General features: G+C 46.4%; 1 protein-coding gene and 1 long non-coding RNA gene across 3 annotated transcripts in view; both read left to right on the top strand.

Moving 5' to 3' along the window:
* Positions 1–9,007, top strand: part of LOC135386171 (mucin-2-like) — a 141,663-nt gene extending 132,656 nt beyond the window's left edge. The window contains exons 10-17 of one of the 2 annotated variants that reach the window (XM_064615938.1): positions 63–190; positions 279–549; positions 630–770; positions 1,539–1,614; positions 1,733–1,779; positions 3,306–3,541; positions 5,296–5,344; positions 7,916–9,007. In XM_064615938.1, the coding sequence (XP_064472008.1) occupies positions 63–190; positions 279–549; positions 630–770; positions 1,539–1,614; positions 1,733–1,779; positions 3,306–3,541; positions 5,296–5,344; positions 7,916–8,028 (1,061 nt within the window). In that variant the 3' untranslated portion in view covers positions 8,029–9,007. The remainder of the gene's footprint in view (positions 1–62; positions 191–278; positions 550–629; positions 771–1,538; positions 1,615–1,732; positions 1,780–3,305; positions 3,542–5,295; positions 5,345–7,915) is intronic. The other variant, XM_064615937.1, reaches the window with a different exon arrangement.
* Positions 9,008–12,236: 3,229 nt separating this feature from the next.
* LOC135384107 (uncharacterized) lies at positions 12,237–21,894 on the top strand. The gene is made up of 4 exons (XR_010420258.1): positions 12,237–12,370; positions 14,655–14,778; positions 19,102–19,197; positions 21,189–21,894. It is a non-coding gene; the product is annotated as an uncharacterized LOC135384107 (long non-coding RNA).
* Positions 21,895–23,330: the final 1,436 nt, after the last annotated feature.

Here is a 23,330-nt window from a genome sequence, read left to right on the forward strand (position 1 = left end):
ATTGTGTCTTCCTTTGCACTTGTTCGTTCTCCGCTCATTCCGAAATTGTGCGTGAATTGCAGAGATCGAGACGTATGTCGTGGTTCTGCGCGTCGTGAAAATGGGCGAATCTGCTGTCTCCTACCGAACTGAGTTCTCCAATAGCCTTTCTTCAGAGTTCCAAGAAATTGCAGATGTCGCTAAGAAAGGAGTAAGGACCACATTTAGTTCAGACATAACCCGTCACAATATAATAAGGAATGAATCGATCCACTTACGGAACACGTTATGTATTCCAGATTAGCGATGCGGTGAAGAAGACAGACGTAGAAGATCAGTTCGTGTCTTCCAACTTGAACAGCATTTCAGAAGCTGGTGATTTGGACACAGCAGACAGCTCTCCACCGGGAATTTTGTTAAACTTTACCGTTGCTATGAGAAAAGGTGACAAGATAACGCCAGAGGTCATCCACGAGCAGCTTAGTCGATCACTCCGACAGACAAACTACAGCATCGGACAGAGCGTCCTCTACGTGAGCCCAAGTGCAGAAGGAGTTGCTGCTGTCAAAGGTACGTGTAACGGCAGTTCATGTAAAGAAGCAAAATTGTTTTTGAATACATTGCTGTTTCATGCGTGTTTTTCTGCCTAGATTTCGACGAGTGCGAACATCCAGACCTCAACGATTGTGCAAGATTGGCCAAATGTGTTAACTTGCCAGGAACGTACAGCTGCTACTGCAAGGACGGCTTCCAGGACCTCGATCCCTTGCGACCTGGGCGTATTTGTTCAGGTGAGTCCAGAAGAGTGGCGCGATATGATTTCGTTGTCACTGACAACAATAAAAAATTACCCTTAATTGCACTTCCAATACAGTTGGTTACCCGACGAAATGGGAGTTGCCACACAGAGTGCATCTGCCCTTCTTTGAGACACGCCAATTTTTATTCGCTTTACTGGTGCCTTCACGGCAACTGACAAAGGGCGCGTTCCATGTAGCAGCTCTACCCAAAGTGTTATGTGTACCAAGTCCCTAGTACTACGGTGCCTCTACTAAACAGTCTTCCAGAGCAACGAGCGCGATGGGCGCCCCGACAAATTCACCAAGAGCGCCACGCTCCGGAAAAGGAGGGACACCGATCTGTAAAAAGCAGCGCGCTCCATGCGCTCTGGAGCCGCTACTTAAGGAGCGCAAAGGCTTGCTTTGCACTTACAGCAGGCCTGCTACCTGATGACTCATTAACGATGGCATGTGATGTTCAGTGCGCTTAACACAAAAGAGCGTGGTGCACCAACAGTAAGGTACTAAAGCAACAGGGGGCAGAAGCAAATGACGCTATAGTGTAATGTCAGCGCCTTCTTCGATATTTTGAAGTGAGGTCCACTGCTGAGTCTTCTCGGGTAGTCAGCTCGAGCGCAGTCAGTCAAATCAGTCGAACGATACAATTTCCCGTCGCACGCTAACAGAGCTTGCAGAGTTATACTTCCTTGTGCTGTTAATGCGTTTATTGTCATAAAAAGGAGTGCATATTGGTAAACACGCATATCATTTCCCCACCAGGCGAGATCAAGAACTGCGACCACTGCAACGCACGAGGAACATGCGTAATATCTGACGAAGGAAAGAAGAGCTGCAGGTAAGCGCCCACCTTCAAACCCTTCGCCGCCTAATATTACGTGAGCTGTTTACCGTAACCTTACGCCCGTTGCTGATCAGCCTTGCTGACTTGAAATTCATACCTCACTTCCTCGCAGATGCAACCGTATGTTCCTGGGACGGCGGTGCGAGATTAATGGTCTAGGTAAATATAACTTTGTTTACAGTGTATAGTGCACCCGCAATTTTTCATTGCGTAGTCACATGAGATTCCCCGGGCGGGCGAAGACGGAAAGTTGCCTCCATGCTCTTATCTCTGAGATTCTCCCACGCAGTTCTCTGCATGAGAAAGAGGTTCTGCGTTGAGTGTGCACAACAACTTGAGCTGCACCGACGAAAATTTTGTTGCAGGGATAGAAAGCATTCCTTTACAGTAGCGGGTAGATCTTTTTTTTTTTTTATGGGTAGGTGGTTCGCGTGCAAGCACAGTGTCTTTCACACTGTTTGTTAATGCAACTTAAGCTTCGCGAGGGGAAAGTGGTGAACGTGGTGTAGGGCATGTGGTTGAAAGCGTCGTGGTTTATACACCTAGTTTCGAGGGTCGGTCTAGTAGATAATTTAAAGGGCATGACACACACGTGTACAGTCTGTGTCCCACGTCCCACGGGTGGGCAGTCTTCAATGATGATAGAAAATCAATGTCCGTTGAACATGCTAGCGCCATCGAGCGCGTACCGTGTCAACCAGTGAGAGAGCATTAGATCCAACGCCCCTTGAGCAGTTGACATGTAGCACGCTTGGTGGCGTTACGCGTATGTTCAATGTAGTTCAATGGCCATTGGTTTTCGATCTTCATTGAAGACAGCCCATATGGCAGGGGCAATATGGGCACTCCAATTTGGTCCTTTTGGGTCCTAGCTGCCTTGCCACAAACATTTGTCCTGGAATGTCACTGAGTTGGGTTGTCATTTCGCGCTCTCGCCTCACAGGTCTATGTACATAAATTTGTGTCACGAAAGCAAACACTTTGATTTTGAACGAAAGACATACGTCCTGTCATAAAACCTTGCGACTTGCATAGGGCACTATTCCTTGTTCTGCAGGCATACTATGGCTCAATTGTGTTGTGCCATCAAATTAAAAAAAAAAAAAAAACACGTTCCTGTAGATTTTTGCCTTGAGGGGACAGCTTGCGAGTCTGACGTACTATTTTCAGTGGTACTTCATTTGACACTGTCTTGGCGCGTTATGACCTAAGTTGCTCATGCGCCACAAAAACACCAATTATTATTTGCAGCGTTGTAAGAGTCAATTTCAAGTTAGGGGGACCAAATCAGTAAATTTCAGCTGTAATTACTCCCAACTTGCTGCTCTGCCACATTACCTACTCATTCCTTACACCCCCTTACCCCAACAACTCCTCCCCCCCCCCCCCACCTCGGATTGCGTTAGGTGCGTGGGGAAGTCGCACTTTCAAAGCATTAGAACATAAGTCGTATAAATTAGTGTGATACAACGTAAGTAAGACGCTAAGTCTCTACGTAGCACAAAGAGATTACTTTTCTATAGAGCATCTTCACTGATAAAGCAGCAGTGGGAACCCGCTTTTAACAAAAAGAAAATAATAACAACGAAGAAACAGACGTCTACGACATAGTTTACATTGTACGATGAAGATGAACACTCGAAAGCAGTTTTACGGAGCATACGATGTCTCTTTGATTCGCGCAGTGTTAGCCATCGCTTTGCCCATCGCCCTGGCCCTGCTGGTGGTGATGGTGTGTGCCATGGTGTGTCTGTGCCGGCGTTGGAAGCGCAGGACGAAACGAGCCAAAGGTCCTTTTGGCATGGGAGCCGCTAGTCCTCCAGGAGGAACGCTCGACAAAAAAGCCATGATTACTGACACGTCGAGCGAGAGCAGTGGCGAGCATGCTCTCAAGCACTCATACGCATTCGACGGCTTCATGGTAAGTGAACGCTTACGCTTCAGTTTAACAGCGTTGTAGATGTGTTTTCACAACGTCTCCCTTGGCGCTGTCTGTCTTGTTGGGAAGCACGTCGTTTTGAGCGATGTGTACTGATTTTCCATCTTTATCGATAAGTGCTTTCTGCAGAGGCAGAGCATATGTGGTTCCTTAAATATTTGCAAGTTCATATTTCATTTCGTTTATTAATCAGTCGTCAAGGACCCCGCCAGGTGGTATTACATAACGTAGTGAGCTTCATTGCAGTAAGAGATGAAGAGAAATCTAACACTTAATGTGGAATAACGGGTCGCAATATACAGGGTGTTCAAAATTAAGCTTTCACTAGCATTTTATAAATTTGCGAACAAAAGCAAAACTGGTGGTATTTTTCTGTTCCTTTAGTAAGAAACAGGTGCTACATAATTAGCAGCACCTGTTTCTTACACAAGCAGCGTAAAGTTATCATCCGGTTTCCTGTCATCGCTGTGTTTGCGTAGCGCTAGTGAAAGCTAACACCCTATATGTAGTAACAATATTGGTTGGTATTTCTGGAACGCGCAGAGGCAGCAATGACACAAATATGGTGTATCTGTGACATTGTTTATGAATAAGATACTCTTTGAGGGCGTTGCAGTTCCGAGTGGAGACGTCAAAGGCATGTCAAACCCATGGCGAATTCGTGTGGTCATTTCGTAACAGCGTTTTTTGCCATTGCGTTAGATCCCGAGCAGTCATGTTCGCTTGGTCAAAGCGAAGTAGTCTCGTATGTTCGCATGGCGCTTTCCAGGCGCCCGAAATTTGCCAGCCAGCACTTTTTTTCACCCGGCCTCGACACGACCGGGCAGCGGGTTGCCCCACTATATCCGGCGTCGTCACATCCGCACTGCAAGGGTGGCGAGGGCTCGCATTGGCCAGCAAGTTCACTTGGGTTAGCAGACGACGAAATCCGAAGAGGAGCGACCACGGTGCCCCTGGCGTGATCCAAGTGGCCAAAAACCGCTAATATCCCTACACTTATGTTCTCGTGACAACGACCACGTAACCCATGCAGCGCGTGGAATTTCCGAGCGCAGCCCTCCTCGGTAGCTCAGTCGGTAACGTGTTGGCTTGCTAAGCTCAAGATCGCGGGTTCGATCCCGGCCGAGGAGGGTAGTAATGGGGGGAGGTAAACATTGCTTCCAGCACCGTGTGTCGGAGATTTCCGGCGCACGTCAAAAGAACCCCACGTGGTCGACATTATCCGCAGCCCTACCCTGCGGCACGTACGCATGTCGCCACACATAGGCAAACAAATCTTACGTGTAACGTCACGGCGCCATTATTTATTTATTCCGAGCTCGAGGCCGTGTTGCCATTAAGTGACCACCCGAATTCGCCATCAGTGTTCAAACAAGTCACTCTTATTACTATTCCATCGTTGATCACGACATGCACGTGCTATACATGCTAACTTTTGCTATCCTGTGCCGTGTAGCCTGTGTATACAGGGTGTTCAAAATTAAGCTTTCACTAGCACATTATAAATAGGCGAACAAAAGAGAAACTGGTGCTATTTTTCTGGTTCTTGAGTAAGAAACAAGTGCTACATAATTAGCAGCACCTGTTTTTTACACAAGTAGCATAAAGTTAGCATCCGGTTTCCTGTTATTGCTGTGTTTGCGTAGCGCTCGTGAAAGCTTAATTTTGAACACCCTGTATGCACAATGCACTATGCCACAATGGTGATATTTACGTACGCATTTCTTGTTTCTCAGCACGAACGTGTTCCTATCTCTAGTACGACGCAAGAAATATGTCATCAAGGTACAAAGAAGCAAATCCCCAATCCTGTAGCGCTCATATATCGTAGTTTGCTTCTAAAGAAAGCAGCTCGGCCCTAATAAGCACGCCGTATAACGTAGAACTAACTCAAGGGCGCTGCCCAGATTCTTGCCTGCTTACTACGACGTTATGTTTCCAGCTTTTCGTCTGGCTCACACGAAGACGTTTTGCTTACTTATTACACGAGTTATGCGCGGGCGATATTGAGGCGCGTAGTCTTGTATGTGGCCCATAAAGTTTTGGGTGGAGCTGGTGAACGTAAAGGCTTCTCGTAAAACTGCTGCTGATCGGTATTTTATGATTGCGCTACCAGCGTTTAGGCCCGTTGACATTACACAGACGCGCTTAGCGCGAGAGAGGTTATGCTCGGGCCGATATGTGGGGAAGAGAAAATAAAAGTGGCATGATTGATGTTCACTGCTATCGCGGATGTCTCTGAGTCGTTCGCACCACCGCTGCATCAGTGGTTCTGGGAAAATTGCTGAGTCATAGCCGAAGAAATGAGGTTGCCACAGATACGCGCGTGCTAAACTTCTTTCTGGGCGGATATGTCGCCAGATGCTGGAGAGGCCCTTGAAACTGATTCCCATGCCCAATCGCACGATTAGGAATCGTTAATTATTGGCTCAGGATAGGGCGAAAAGGAAAGATCAGTTAGCTGCATTTCATTAAACGGTGAAATTAGAATATTCATTTGAAGTCATCAACACTATGTTACAGTGAAGGAGGGTTTGGACGTTGTGGTGACCTCCAACTCATATTGCGCAATTCTGGCGTGTGTTACTCAGCGGTAAATGCCGTTTAATTTAGCCCCCTCTCGTCATTTCGTTCCCGTAATTGGTTGTCGTAACAGTTGACCTTCCTGGTATTCGGTAATGGAGTAATGTGATAATGCAAGGAGAAATAATTGGTTATAGCGAATAATTGGGCTGTTGCTGAAAGCATGTAACGACTGTCATGAAGCATTACACAACATTTATTGCATTGGCACTAAGAGACTTGGAGGACTGAAAAAATTGCAATTTTTATACGGTGCCTATGGTACTTTGTGTGACTCTAATCAGAACGCGTGAACGATGTAAGCGGCGCTTTGCCCATATTCTGTACCGTGCCAACAGTGCCTGATCCAACATAGCCAAGACCTTTGCCGACGTTGTGCATCGTGTACGAGCATATGCAGCGAAATTTATACCTGAGTTACTTCACGATGACAATGAAAATGCGCGTCTTTTTGGCACCAGCTCGCTTATACCTGCTCCCCTTTTTTTCAAAAATAATCGCAAAGAATTTTCCATATAATATGGGAGACGTGTCGAAGAAGACGAGCTATCTTAGATTATTAAGGTATTTTGCAATATGTATGGATACGACCAAGGAAAAAAAGGGAAATCCCCATAAAAGTATCGCCATGAAACCCTGAAACCTCTCTCGTATCATCTACGCTCTCCAATTCCAGCATACAATTATAAATTTTCATCACAAGTTCTCCTTCCTTGCTTCCTCGCCGTTTTACCGTTGCTGCATTGCCATCAGGCTCTCTTATTTTCACGACCGTAAGCGCTGTATGCACTGCTGTCCAAACGCGGTCTTAAAATGCAGAGAAAACTCTTGAAGAATCCGCGTGGAAGGCACTGTGAAAGTCTGTGTCTGTCTTTCCATCCAATATGCATGCATAATCAATAAGGCAGCAGTAATAACTTTCGAAAACTGCCACCAGAAATATATTCCATTCACAATTCTACGCTTTATTGCCAGCGCTCACCGCGAACCACGAAATGTATTTCGAGTATGTCTTTCTTCTCACCCAGATGGCACTTTTCGTGCGAGGCAGGAAACACTTCAGAATTGGCTGGATCTTAAGCACAACTAGTTTACTTGCCTTTTATTTGCCAACAACAATCGTTAGTTTCTGCGAAAGTAACTGCACTGGCTATAGTGCTGAACCCTTTGCTTGTGCATCATAGTTTTGAGTTTAAACCATGAAGTCACATGCGAAAATATCAACAGAAACGCATAAAAACATATAAAAATACATAGGAGTTTACTGAAAAAATAATAAAACCTTTATGCAATAGCCCCGAGGCTCCTTAACGTTGTTCCTCAACGGGAAAAGAAAAAGACATCAATGTGTCTTTCGCGCAAATGTCAAATGTTCGCCTTGAGCACCGTTAAATATGGACTGGCAAGGATATAAAAATCTAGCATAATATGTATATACGTATTCAAACACAACTTGCAACATCCAATGCTATGAGCGTGCAAAACATCTATCACTTTATTTAGCAGCTATTAGTCTTACGCCCCTTACAGAATAACAGCAAGGCAGCTATTCTTCTCAATTACTTCCATGTACATCAGCAGTTGTGACATCTCTTACTACTTGCAGTTTACTTACTGCCTCACAATGTTTAAAACCCTTTTCAAGCTCGCACTTCTCCATCTCTCCCACTCATCTGATCTCCACGCTCATCTCCACCACCCGCCCACTTTCTTCTCTCCTTTCTTATCTGTTCTTGTCTCCGATGCCTAAAGGTGTCCCGTTTCTTCTCCAAGGACCACACGCTCCAGTCGAAGAAGTCCAGCCGGAAGAGCGACATGAGCCTCAACAGAAGCCTCTCCACGGGATTCAGTGTCCCCCACGTTGTCATTCCTCGGGCGAGGCATAGCCCTCACAGACCACCCCAGGTAAACCACGGCGCCCACCCCAACCCGTCCGCCATGTGGTGACCTACTCATCCTCCTCTTACACCTAACATTATTGAAAACAAGGAGCATGGTCGGTAATAACCCTTCCTCTCCTCCCCTCTACGGGTGTACAGTGCCGCACTCTTTAGCCCAGGGGATAAGATAAGATAAGATTTTTTTTTTTAGAATGGACTCTATGCTCAACAACCGAAAGCTTTATAGCTTAAATAACAGAGAGAGAAAGATTAGTTTTTTTTGTGGAAGGATGCCGTGGTGTTCGTCATCGACGGTGATGCCTGCCTCGACGAGGATATAGCCTCGCTACCATGCTGTGAGGCAAGATTGTAGCCTCGGTGCCAGCTGTGTGTTTGCTTCTTCGGGACACTTATGGTGAATTGAACTGAACCAGTGCGACGCTGAAGGCAAACCCCAGTGAACCCGGTGACATGTGACGTAGTGACGTCAACGGAAGCCCTGTTGGACTAACCACTCAATTTTCTAACCTTTTTGTATCTTCGTGGATGCAAAAGTGTACCTCGTGTTAGTCTTTTTTTTTTTTTTTTCGTTTACACGTGGAATACGGGGAATACTGTGCCAATACGCTGGAGACGAGAAAGGCAGAGATATTTCCCAACCGGTGACCTCAGAACTTTTGTAATCTATTTTGTGTTTCCCACTTCCGACTTGTGATACCGTTAGTCTGCGGGCAACGCTCAAAAAAGTAAGAGTTCTAACGGAAAAATAAAATAGCAGAGTGCGGTCATCGAAGGTGACACGCACTTAGTGATGCAAAAAGATGAGTACCTATTTTAGGAATTGTTAGAAAATCAATTGCCATAGGGCAATTATCTCCGTGTGCGAGATAAGGAATGTATTGTTACACATGTATAGCAAGATAACTGTTGTACGTTTACGACGTCTATTTTGTTGTTGTGAGAATAAACGACTTTTTTCACTGTCTTATGGTCCCTCTGGTGGTGTATGTGTGTGACATGCAGAATAATACTTTCCGTGCATGATGACATGTGTGGGACTTGCGGGGAACATACACTAATAATGTGCCTTGCCTCTTAGTTGAACGAGCTGCCCCGGAGCGAGTGATGATTTATGTTAGACGCTCTACCATGAGAGAGGGAGACACAGAGGGAAAGAGAGAGGAACCAGAGCACCCGGATTTATGCGGGGGAACTGATTGAAGTTCATTTCGCTATAACTGTTTAACGTGGAATGTGGATGCATATCGTTACAGTTAACGGAAGCAGACGTTACGTATTTCGTATAGAAAACTCTGAATTGAGTATGTATGTCTTTAGATTGATCGTGCCTCGGCAAATTCGAGCATCTTGTGGGTTCCGTTACCCCTGCGCAACATAGATTACATGGTTCAGTTACAAGTAAGCACAGCAAACAATAACAATTGTCTGTCTTTAGTGATACACCAAAGCCGGCAAGAAGGTAGCTACCAGTTTTCCGTCTCTCTCGTGATCGATTATGCAGGCAGCTCTTTCGACGTAAGAGAAAAGAAAACTACACATACTGATGATGAAACCCCCTTGCAAGACTATTCTTCTTCAGTGAGAAGGGATTTCGGTGGACCTTCCTTCCTTCTCGTTGCATCTACCTTTTTCTGGTACCTTGTCTGTGTTTTCCTTCCAATGTAAAAACACGTCCTACTTCAAAGCTCCCTGGTGTGGTTGCTAACTCCCTCGGACCTGGTGTGGCCTCAGACCAACATCGAGGGTGTAGTGTGAGTTCCCATAAGCTGTTCGCATTTTTTTAGCACATATATAGTGTTCTAAACTCTTCTTTACACACTATGCAGGACAGACATAAAGCCTGCTGCATCATGTGATATCTGGTAGCAACACGTTCGATGTCTTGGGCAGCGTGATAGTTCTTGTCTAATTCCTTCCTGCATTGCAGTCCAGACATGCCAGTGCTGGAGCTCTGGACGCTATGGGACGAGAAGCACAGCTTGGAAACATGCAGAGCAGACTTCTTTATGTATTAGACGGCACCACAACAAACGTGAGTATAACGGATCAGGTGTCTTAACAAACACATTGCGCCTTCTGTTACCGAGATTGGGACTACAGTGGCACCGCTACGCCTTTGTCACGGCCGCTCCCTGTCAAAGTTTGCCTGCGAATTTCGTCTATCACCACATCGGTGAAATCGACTGCCGAAACTTAGTAATGCACGACGAGGCACGTTATGGAGTTCTGTTCAGTAAAGTTAATTTGAGGAGCGAAATCTCCGTTGGAGGCTCTTCTAAGGAAAGTGATGTAGAATAAAACACGCCAAGAACGAGTGAATCGAAGAGTAAAAGTGGTGTTCGCACTCTCAATGCGCAGTGTGATAATGGTATGTCTACAAATGTTGTTCTGTTTATGAACGTGGACCATGATCTACAGATGTCAGTCTGATTGGTCCTACGCAAACCCGTAATGCATAATTCTTATTGAGCGAGAAAGCATCTAGTCGTAGATCAGCTATAGATGTGCAGTCACTGTTGCAAGGTGCCTTATCTTGTTTGCCTGGTTCATTCACTGGTTCGTTGGGACCATGGCATTTAAAGCACCATCATATTTTTAAAATTCATGAAACAGTGCTTAAACTATATAAAAGGACAAAGAGACGAGACAACACATGGCATTGACGTACAGCGAAATGATTTTATTGAGGTAACATTTGCTCTTTTACACCCTATATACCCGAGTTGAACGGACTCGATACGTCACTAAAATCATTTTGTTACAAGTGAGAGTCGTGTGTTGTCTCGTTTCTATGTCCTTTTATGTAGTTTAAGTACTGTTTGATCCCTTATAAAATGGTCTTTCACCAACAAGCCCAAATTGCCACTGTGTACCTTCATTGTCTCATCATTGTCATCAAGTCATAAGTTCGGTTACATTCGACGTCGTAAACTGTTAGTATGGTGTTAACGAAGTCGCCTAACACATACTCCTGTGTACACCTGCCTGCTTCTCATCACCTGACAATCTCTTACCTCATGCTGACTGGTGTACCCTGGTGTAGAGTGTCACCAACATACATTCCAGACCAGCCACCAACATACAACCAGTTCATCCAGAACCGTCAGCTCATGCACAAATTCCATACTGTGAAAAGCCTGAACTCCTCGCTCATCGCCACTACGTGTATCTGTTGCTTGTGCTTGTTTGTTGTTGTTGTTGTTGCCTAGTTCTACTGCGCATGCGACTTTACAAGCAGATTAATGTGAATCTCCTTGATGCAGTTACAGTCACGACCGAGACATGATTTCAAGAAGGACGAAAGTCGTTTCACATCGCTTCCTGACCAGAACACTTTTAATTGGTGGAGCACAACGAACTCCCGTGATGGCAGCGAAGCAAAAAAGAGGACGCCACCTCCGAAACCAACACCAACGGGCGCGCCGGAAGCTTCTCCAGAGAAGAAGGTATTGCCCGTTTGCGGATCAGAACAGAATGACATTGTTTCACCGTTCCTTGAAGGGCGGAGTATTTTACTTGCTACAAATAATTTTCTGCAAGTTAGGTAGGGTAGGATAGGGGTAATATCTGGATTACAGATACGATGCCAACACGCCTACAAGTTCACGTAACCACGTTGGAGTTGCGTAATAAAAGAGACAAACTTACGAGGGCGGTTCCAAAGTTTTCGGAGTTTCGCGAAGGCACGGCGCCATGATTTTGATGTTGATGTTGAGGTTTAGTTCTTGTGCCCTAAACTCAGATGATGTGCTTCGGAAATCATAACCGAGATTATTTTTAGTCCAGCCGTATTCACCCCAACAACACCGAACATCCTCTGGACGTACGAATAACGTCCGAACAAACGTCCGATGGATATCCCTCAGATATCCATCGAACGTGCGAAGTTGTTAAGACATTATTCGTACATCCTGAGGATATTTGGTGTCGTTGGGGTATGTATTTCAAGCTCTACGATATGCATTTTGTCTACGCTTAAGCTCGCTCATTCGCATGACATTGCCAACAGCGTATGGTACATTTGTTTCGAAACAACATTCTAGGATCCTGCACAAAGCGGCACGAGACCAGAAGCTCCGCCTCCTCCGCCCCCAATTCTACCTATCGTTCCTGGCTCTTCTCGGTGGCTGGACAGTTCAGCCCGCGCCACCGAAAGACTTCGTCAGCAAGCCCAACAACAACACAAGCTGGCTGAGTCCTCGCAGCCAGTTTCCCAACCCTCGACATTCTCCAGGGAGATTTCGAGGTTTAGAAACACTGTGGTTGACGCGGCGCAGCATAGTGAAGAGGCCCCGTACTCCACTGCGGACGCCTGCGCTAAAAAGAGGTAACATTGCCGTCGCTCTCTGAGTGCAGTTACCCGCTGAATTGCGCGAGGTTTATCGGCGGAGCCTTCCCCCCCCCCCCCCCGCCGGGAAAATCAAAATTTGTAAATAGCACGAATCCTGTACACTTTACTCATTGATATGGCCCATGAATTCCAAGCGACTGCAGAAGCCGACGCCTCTCTACGCAGCATACCTGCTCGTGCTAGAGTCACTGAATAAGCTTCACTTCAGAGTATCGACACTGAGGTTCAAAGGAGAGCAGGAGCGCCATCTTGTTTCCGCACCACACCGGTACCATCCCCAGTTGAGGATCACAGATGGCTAACGTAATGCTTGTTGTGGGATAGAGAAGCGTGTATGATTGTTGTGCGATAATCCATGTATTGTCAGGCAGAGCGTCTCGAAGATGTCAAGGTGAGCTCAAGGCCGTCAACTGCTGCTTGCAAACGAAAAGAACATTTCACGCGCGCGATAGAATGCATCGTGCGCTAACGTGCGCAGTGCGCGTGCGCGTGGGTAGCGTGGCGCAGAAACAAGATGGCGCATGCTCGCTCTTGGAACTGAGTGTCGATACTCTGAAGCGTAGCTTATATAGTGACTCTAGCTCGTGCAACATTCCCTCGCTTTTGCCCAGTGTTTTACATGGCGGGGCTACTCGTAAAGCGCCGCTACTGTATTCGCTACTTCTTTTCAGTAGCGGAGTAGCGATCTCGCTACATTTTAAATTGGTAACGAAAAAGGTATTTCCGCTACAAATCTGGGTTGGTGCGGACACGACGCTAATATGCTAATGTCGATAAATACCATGTCGAGCTCTGAAATTAATTGCTACGCAATGTGTTGACAGAAACAATGCACGGGAAGCAGCAAAACGCTAAAGGTTGCGGGTACCTATATGCTGGTGGCCATGTATTTATCGTCCTAGCGCATGGGCGGATGACCAACCCTGCACGAGCACAGCGGCTGTCTGGTATATTGTCGGCATGATTATATCCATAGATTGAGAAGTTACCCGTCAAAAAGAATTCGTTACAAGTTACGTTAGCGTGTGCAAAATGTAACTAAGTTAATAACGAAGTTCTTCAGCCTGACATGTAGCACGCAGTTACTGAGTTACTGAAAAAAAAAGAACGAGTTACTTCCAAGTTACTTCGGACACAAAATAGCGTTACGCAGGTGCAGCGCGCGTGAGCAGTTGAGTTAGACGTCGAGTTGCCTGCGGAAGAGTGCAACACGCTTAGATTGTTTTCGTTTAAGACCCACAATAGGCCTCTCCCTGTTTGTAAACAAATGACGTTACAGTGTTCGACAGCGCTAAAATTTGGTGGACTTGAACTACACCCGAAGCTAAAGGTGAACAAGGTCGCGCAAGAAAGCCACGGTCTTGAGGGGATTAGACCCTCGGTCCTACTTTTCTTTCAATGGGCAGCAGCGAACAAGTGCCCGTTCGTGGAACCCAGCCCTCTTCTTCCGATTTGTTTCGGTTTCAGTCTGTCTACCGATGCCTTGATGACGTTTCTTTGGTAGAGGTCTATTCGAACGCTTTGCATCTTACTCCCTGTGGGCGCACAGTGGTCCACCTTCATTTCAATGGCAGCGGTTCTTACTTTCTGAATAATAAAAGAGAGAAAAGGAGAATAAAAGGCGAGAAAGCAAGAAAATATGTGGACGTGAGTGAAAAGCGAGTTAAAAGTAACTTGGAACTTAACTTAAGTTACTTTGGCAAAGTTACCTGGAAAAGGAACGAGTTCTTCTGAAAGTTACCACGGCGCAAAAGGACCGAGTTAAGGTACAAGATACCAAAAAAAGGAACTTAGTTACAGTAACGTGTTACCTCGAACTCTAATTATATCCGCATCGGTGGGCGGTGGTGTGCGTGTGATCGGCATGCATAACAGTGGAAATAATCCAATTTCCACCATTGTTTATGTCCCTCATTTTTTTGCTTCCGAAAGAGCGTCGCGTTTTTGCAATGCTATTAGAAAGGGCGCACTGAAAGAGCCATGCTACGAATACGAAAGGCTGCATTGAAGCGAAACTAGAATTACTGTCACCGTTTCAGACCTCTTTGGTTAGATCCTCTTTGGAGCTCTATGAATACAAACGTGTATTTGTGGACGGTCGTCTGAATGGCACTTGGTCAGCTCAATCTCAATTGTACGCCAACTATTATATGAACAGAATAAGCAACACAAACGAAATCGCTGAAAGGAGATAGTCAGTATAGTGCCCTGCGAAATCGTGCTGCTCTGTGATGAAATATAGTATTATCTTTTCTTTCAGCACCATATCTGAAGCGGGTCGCTCATGCGACGAAACGACCGTACGGCCAGACGTGAAGCGGGTCAGGTCCTCGCCGAAGTTTGATGATGCTGTGCCCAGCACCTCAAAATGCACAAACGGCCAGGTATGAGATTCGCGCCGAGTACTCTGTGCCTGTCCGACACGTTTGATAGAAATCGATTATGTCACGTCGTTGATAGAAATTAGTCACGTGTCATCTTGAGATTCCTCGCAGTCCTTTGTTTTTTTCTCTTACCTACTTCTTCCTTACCACCACCATCTTTTTATTGTGTGTGTGTGTGTCGCCCTTTGTGTCCTGTCTCCCTCCTCTACTACTAACGCCGTCAGCCTTCCCTATTCGCTGCGAGATCGACATATAGGGGGCGACACTGTCACCATTCTATTGTGGATAACACATGGGCTGATGTTTGGAGTTGATGATCCTTTTCCGTAATCCTTGTGTATATTCGCCGGAAGATCACTTGTCCCGCGATGGTACGATACTGTTAGGTTCCCCAATGGAGCTCCCATCTACTGCACTGAATGCGGAATAAACGTGTAAAAGCAGACGACGCGTCCACACTATACGGTAGTTCTCCGTTCTCCGCAGCGCGGCGACACCGTTCGATCTCGGAGCGAATAGGTGATTGACGCGAGTGAATTTTCAGCAACGCTGAAGTCAACTACCACTTGAAGGAAGCTTTTCAAATAACTCATAACTAATTCTGTGCAATTACGTTTCAAGCAGCTATACATGCAGGTCAGGATTATCATTCTATCAGCCTATCTAGACAGATAGAAATGGTAAGAGGCTTATGCGTTGATTATGTTGTTGTGGGTGTTAAGTTCGGTGTCACGGAGGTGTCTATACCCATTTCCGTGGTTCAGATATGCGTTGTCCCATTCTATAACGTCCTTTCGATGATAGCACCGTGCTGTTCATTTAGATATAATGTATAGCACGTAAACAGGTTCAATCTATCTATCTTCGCCCGGAGAGCCGTAGGTTGCCTTAAGGGAAAGTTTCGGGTGTATTCTTGAAAGATGCTCAACTCAAACACTCCCTCTCGACTCCAGTGAGTCGAGCAAAGAATCGTTCCTCCACTTCAGGAGTTATTGGGCTCCAAGGAAATACCGGCGCTACCGTGTAGTGCCCTAAGAAAGCGCGAAGGATTTCCTCCGCTAGGGGAACGTTTCGAGTTGAAGGTCGAGTAGAGGATCGTTTAGGAATACGAAATTTTTGCTACTTAAAGGCGGGGATAATTTATCTGTCACGTACCATAACCTCTGCGTACTGAAAAGGTTTCCCGACATCTGACCATGACTGAAATTAACAAGGTATGACGAACAATCGTCAACGCCGCCGCAGTTATTGTACTTTACTGTGAAACGAATTTCCAAGTTGAAACCCTGTCGATGAACTCATCCACCCCGCCATCATCCACAGTGCCAAGATATGCAATTTTGTGCCGTCTTAGCCCCCGAGCCAGTTCATCCATCGTGCTGAGTCATCCATCGTTCTATTGCGTACTCCGCGCTGCCCTATCCATTTTAAGCTGATAATCCGCTGTGCTGAAATATCTGTTACCCAGGCCGTTGTCACCAAATTGATGACGCCGGCTAATTGAGTTTTCAAAATCAACCGTGGGTGTGTAATGAACTGGATATTCACAAAACAATTTCAATTACAGACAATTTTGACTCGAACAAAACCGCGGGCTTTTTGCGCCAAATTGATATGGTCATTTTTCTTACATATATTGTGCTCGTACAATTGCGTTCGAACTGCCCCGTGTCTTCTATTCCTCCGAATACAGTGTGTCCATGTCAGTCGTTCAACATTGTCCATAACAAAAGGCAGGCCTCTTTTAAAAGCCATGCAACTCTTTTTTTTTTTTCGTATGTCACGGCATTCAACAGTATAGAGCATTTCAGCGAAAGTCAAAAGCTTGCGAAATAGCTAACTTCAAAAATTAAGCGCCGAAAGAAAGCCAAGGTAGCAGAGGATGGGTGCACATAGCCATATATGGCAACCCTGACCTGGGTGGGTGTTCTGGTATCACAGGCCGCTTTTCTTCGGCAGTTATGACAGAAAACAGACTCATAGGACATGAAGTGAGTGTATACCTTCCTTGGAAACCGGCAAAAACCCTAGTGCTGGTTTTTATCGGTTTTAATTAATGATGACGTACCAACCAGTGCACGCTTAAACGGTGTGTAACATACTTTGGAATCAATGCCACGTAAGATAGCATGACAGCGCTCGTCTGCAAATAACGCGGCCGTGCCTGGAATGTTCTAACTTCTTGAGGGTGGACCCCGTCAGAAAAATCCGACATCGTCCCAGTGATCGCATGTTTTTGCCGGTTTCCACATTACACACAGGTAACATTTCTGAACATACATCGTTTTTAGCGCTCTAGGCACTCCAAATACTGCGTAATGTCTGAACTTAAACGCTTTAGCGAAAGCACATGCCTGCTATTTCATTCATTCTGAACACCATTGCATTCCAAATAAGCATTCCATTTAGCCCTGCATTATGTAGCGCAAGAAATATCAATGTTCAGGTTCAGTCGTGCACTTCTCTTTCAGTTCCCTCCCTTTTTTTTCCGTTACAGATGGTTTACTTACGCTCTTAAATAAACTATCGTAGCCACTCTAAGCAACTGAGCTAAAAAAATATTTAGCTCAGTTGCTTAGAGTGACTACGATAGTTTATTTAAGAGCGTAAAAGGCGCGTTCCCAAGCACGCGATTTGCGGCGCCACGGCGACAGCGACACTTTTCTGTTCCGCGCGGGCGGTAGCAACAACAGGTTTCTCGCAACCGTATGGTTTGGTTGCCAACATCTCTTCAGGTTGCGCTCGCATATAAATAGTTCAACGAGAAGCCGAGGCATGGAAAAATTGTCGCTGCCGCTGCCGCTGTCGCTCTTGCAAATGGCGGGCTTGGGAACGCGCCTTGAGCGTAAGCGTAAAGAAATATACCGCTTGTAAGAAGCGGGGCACGACCAAGACCGGCGTCTACTTTTTGGTCCTGGGGGAGAGGGGGGGGGGGGGGGTAACCCGCCCGTACCACACAACTTATTTGGTCGTGTGTAATCCCTAAGCACATGACCTCCTGAAACATAACACGGAACAACGGAATGAATGACAAACGTGCCCAGCCATGGAGCTTTTAGCACGCAAAAACCATTGCAGGAGTGAGGAACGCAGTGGTAGGAGCAGCAGCACTTAACAGTGACAGGCAGACGCGAATTTATTGTGCAATGCCAGAGTGAAGAGTGCAATCGTCCAGGCGCCGCTGAGACGCCACCTGGTTACGACGATGGTTGTATTCCGAAAAAGTAGCGGTGACAACGGCGCGAGCGGCATGCAATAACGAAACATTCTGAGGAGGTGGTATGCAGGCGAAAACTACAAATTGTAGGCTGTCATGGGGATCGAGAACAAAAAGTTTTACTTCATGTGCCACATACGCACGTTGGTTTATAACGGCGTGCATTTAATGATCCACTGATGATCCACTGTCATCGGAGTGTGGGGCGCCAAACACCGTGAACTCCCAGCCATCCGTCATTTCTGCGCTCCCTCGGTAGACATCTGGGGGGCAATTGCCCCCTTGCCTCTCCCCCCCTCTCCCGCCCCGTAGACGCCGGCCCTGGGCACGACGTCTAGGCTGCGGAGCTTGTGGGCTTGCGGAACTCGCGCGGCTTTAGAATGGGTCACGCACGGTCCCTCATCTACGCTGCCACCTCATCCACTGTGCTGCTTCATCCATCGCCGTAAGACATCCACAGAGTGGATGCATCCGACCCGTGCCATGTCAACCACCGAGCAGTCTCATCCAACGCGCTAGTGTATGTGCTGGCATGGTGGATGACCTGGCACAGTGGATGAGGTTACACGGAATCGGGTCTACCAACGACGACAGCCCAGTAGGTCCGTCCGTAAAAGTTGTGGAGAAAGAAGGAAAGAAGTGAAGGAGGAAGGTTTAGAATGTCACTTGGCATCTATAAATCTACCGCATTTAGACGTGTTCGGTAGAATGCACTAAGATGGTGATAATCTCCTTGCAATACAAATTGTTAATTGAACTAGTAATACATATTTCCTTAAATACAAATCCGTAATTTAATGTCGGAATTCCTTAGAGACGCGCTTCTATGTCGTTCACTTCTCTTTCCCTCCCTCTCATCTGAACAGCACCTACGAGTGTTCCTTTTGAAAAGGATAATCACGTATCCTAGGTTCCCGAATGATCGGTTTGAGGACCACATCTCTTGCAACGGGTTTAATGTGGACGGAATGGGGTTACGCACCTAGCTTATTGGCCGCTCTGAGAAACCGAATAAGGTTCATCAGCCGAAAACGATTCATTATACTCGATTGAGTAGACAGCTGATCCGTCGTAATTGGATCGCTTGTTTTTTTCTCATTTCGAAGGACGCTGGGCGTTTCCAGGAATGCGGCCGGGAGATCAGCGACACGAGTGACCTCGCTTCAGGAGTGCACGCAGTGTCCACCAGCAGGACGCGACGGGTGAGTAAGCTAGAGGGAAACTATAGTATTGCACGCTTGGCTACCTTTACAGATTTCCCCGCCTTCTATAGAAAGGTTTTTAGTTTCGCAGATCCCTGCTCCTTCTAATGAGCACAGATATATGCTATACGTATAGCGCTTGAGGTTAGCATCTGCAGCAGGGTTGCGGAGTTGCACTCCGGGGTTGGAATGATTCCAGAATCATTCCAGATTTATCAGAGCCCGGAATGGAAATGGAATGAGATGGCGGGAACTGTTCTAGGAATGGAATATGGAATTAGGCATTTTTTTCGCAGGCGGAATGGAATTGGAATGGACTGGTCTGGGTGCTGCACGGTCAAGGGCGAAATAACCTCGTCTTTTTGCTTTTTCCGTAACGTCAATCTCCTCTATAGCGCTGCTGGGCTACCCAGCACGGTTACCCGTCCCTTTTCTTTTATCGATGGAATTAAAGGAATGGAATGGGGTTGCCAAGCCATTCCAGGAGTGGGAATTGGCCATACCTTTTCATTCCGAGGAAATTGAAAGGAATGTTATTATCACAAATGTCCATCCCTCGGAACGGAATTGGAATGGAATGGGTGATCCCATTCCAAAACCCTGCTCTGCAGTATCGCACCTTCTTCCGACTCTTGAAACGCAATGCGCTGATTATCACGGTTCTTGCTAGCTAGTATTTTCCAAGAAGAAAAATAGATGATTCGATAGCAAAGCTATCTGTGATATCTTAACGTGGAGTAATAGTCTCCTTAGAAAGGACTGGTTTTCCTCCGTTATGTACCTGCTTATGCCGCCATACATATGCAAAAGAATAGTTTTCTTGACGAAGCTAACCTAGGAACGAGGATCGTGTTAAAGGAAACAGGAACATAAAGAACGACAACCACGAGCACTCACTATCAACTGGAACGTTTGGTGCAGGAGAAGCCCTTTCTTTTAAGGACAATAGCCGCATGACATGAACTCGACAGAGCGGGTCGAGTTGGACTCGACCCGACGCTGTTTACATGGGAGGGATGTTTACCCAACGGGAGGCGGTCGCAGCGACACCTCGCGTCGAGTCGACACGTGCAAGCGAAGCGAGTGTCCAACTCGACGCGACCGCATTTACATGAACCTACATATCTGATCGAGTGAGCCAACCCATCCCCCTACTGTCGGTTTGACTCGACTCGACCCGGCAGCGTTTACGTGGGCGAGATGACTCGACACGGCAACTCGGCTCGGTCCCGTCGAGTTCATGTAAACGCGGTTAAGAAGAAAGTCTTTCACTCTCACTCTATGTGGAGACTATTACGAGGCCCGATGCCATGTACTGAGAACGCACAGGAAATGTGCAGACTGGGTGACTGCTCTTCATACACTATGACAGTGTGTCTGTGCGCATGAGAGGAGGTAAACAGAAGAGAAGTTACGTGGCATGCCAAATAATAAGGGGCGAGACTAACACATGGTGTGTGTTTAGGTATATGACTTTGTAAACTGAATGTTTTTTTGTCGCCGATGCTGAGTCAGCGCTGGAACGCACACGGTCAACTTCAAACTTGATGCGTCCCTTATTTGAAGCCCAGCAAACGAGGGCACGGCTTTCCCAAATGGGGAAAGGAGGAAGATAGAGAGATACGACGTCCTTTGACCTATTTCACTATCACCATTTTGGGTCCGATAAAATATTGCTGTTAATCTTCCTAGGAGACATGATATATAGTATTGCTGAAGATTTACAACTTTCCACTAGAGATAGAAAGAGAGAGAGAGAGAGAAAAAAAAGAGTAGACGGCGGCCAACGTAACAACAGTTGCTGTCTGCGTTCATGAAATACGTGACCTAGATTACGCACGTGCACCATCAAATTAGAAAGCACTCTAGCGATGACACGGCTTCTTATTTCTTCTGGAATGCAATTGGAAGGGCAATATGGCTCAATCCAACGGGAGATATGGAATGCCCGGGATTCCTCACTTACTGTGGTTTCTCCTGGTACTTTTCAGGTTTCGTCTAGATCGGACCTGTCGTGCGGAGACCTCGACTTGATAGCACGCTTCGAGGACTAGGAAAACGACTAGTGAGAGAAGACCGCCAAGGTCGAGGATTCAGAGCAACGCAGCTGCCATATTCGACGAAGGAACATTCGATGCAGCTCTGAGATGCCCAAAACTTTGTGTCATTATGCAAGCGTTATGCAAGGCTAAACTTAGCAAGTTGTACTGAGTCAGAAGAAAAGTACAGCAAAGCAGGTATTGTGTTGTATTTGCTGTCGGAACCATGAACTACAGTGCATTTCAATCTGTTAATACCAGGGTGGTTGTCTGAGGCGCGCTACGGGACAGTCAGTTTTCACGGTGTATCTGTACATAGTACTCTCAGTCAATATTTGGCAGTGTAACGTATTACTTCTCCACTGTGTATTATCACCTGAGCTCTACGAAGAACTGTCGTTGTCACAAACGTGAACTTCCTAACTTAACTGGAAAAAAATTACTTCGATCATTTCCTGTTCTTTTTTGTTTTTCTTTTTTCGAGAGTCACCTGCTTTAACAGGTTTGAAGATGACATGTACCATAAGCTCAAACGTAATATATTACGTGGTTTGGATGATGTCTCACTGTGCTTTGTAAATATGCTGTGTTACATAACAGGCCTTGCAAAACGCCGACTCTTTGCTGGCAAATGCCGCAGTGTGCTGCGTTTTTTCTTGTGTACAATATGTGACTTGTTGAAAATAAATTGAAACTAATATGCACCCGCCTTTTTATATATTTTACCAAAAAAGCGAGGTCCTATAGGGTAGCGAAATGTAGCTTTGGACCCAGTGGAGTCGACGCTTTTATTTACGATAATTTCCGTCATCAGCTACGGTCGGGCAAATCGGCCCTCTGTGGTCCACCGATATCTGAAGACTGCAAGCACAACGTGCCCAGTACACCGTATGTCCACGTCGAAGGAACGCCAACTTGGTTTCGATGAAATCGCGGAGGAAATGGGTTGGACGGATGGGCCTCAAAACGTAGAACCTGGGTGCGGGTGCATAGGGGTTTATGGATTAGATCAAGGCTCTTTTCTTCGTGGCCATATCTGCAAAATGAGCCCTGCACCGAGAAGACATCTGCCAGCCACCCCACAAAACCACGTGTTTCGGTTAAGCCGGTTTCACACTAACATTTTTCACGTCCGTGTTTTTCACGGACGAGAAACGGACCTAATAATGTCTATGGTGCTATTCACACACGCACGTTTGTTCACGGACAGCGTGTTCGTGCCGAGAAACTGTCGGCGTGTTCTGGCCCGTTTTTCACGCACTCGGCTCGCCGCGTAGGAACGCCCATTCACACAACCGTATTCCCGGTCCGTGTGCATCCTGATACTGATAAAAATAAGAGATGAATCAAGAAGGGGAAAGGAGGTGCTCTTTGACGTAGGCCATCCTCGAGGACAGCGGCCTTACAAGATATGCGAGACAACGGTTTCTGCTGTTCCTGTAGGATTGTATAATAATAATTCGGGGCGTTACGTCGCAAGATAACTGTGATCACGAGCGACGCCTCGTGTCTGAGCGTCGAGCCGACGACGTGTCTGAGCAACTTGTACCTCTCCACCAAGTTGCCACCGTCCTCGGCCGAGGTTGAACCCGCGATCTTGGACTGTAGAATTGTAAGGTCCATCTCTTTGGCCTGCTGGTTGGCCATTCCGTGAATTCAAGGCATGACTCTCATACCTTTCACACCGCGTCATTTTTGCCTGCCGCGGCAAGACAAATGATTTGCGACAAGAAATGTTGCAAGCAGGGAACATTTCACCCAAGCAAAAATATAACTTGCGGGTATAATTATACGTAAAATATAAAAAAATACTGTAATATCCATGACATGACCGCTAATGTAGCACCAGCAATATGTACTTGATTACAGAGAGGTAACAAAATTTCAACGTCCTAATATCGTTGAGGAGCGGGAGCGACAAAAAATGCATCCAAAGGGAGCGTGGTGCGCCCGAGAAACACGGGCAAGAAACGGACATGCAATAATTTTGCACGGAGCGGGCACACGGGAGGGGGGGGGGATATGTTTAATAGAGTGAAAGAAAAAAGGAGGAAAAGAAAAAAACGAAATGTCAGCCAGGCTATTGCCAGCTTG

Source organism: Ornithodoros turicata, chromosome 2 (assembly GCF_037126465.1).
Source record: "Ornithodoros turicata isolate Travis chromosome 2, ASM3712646v1, whole genome shotgun sequence".
NCBI lineage: Eukaryota > Metazoa > Arthropoda > Arachnida > Ixodida > Argasidae > Ornithodoros > Ornithodoros turicata.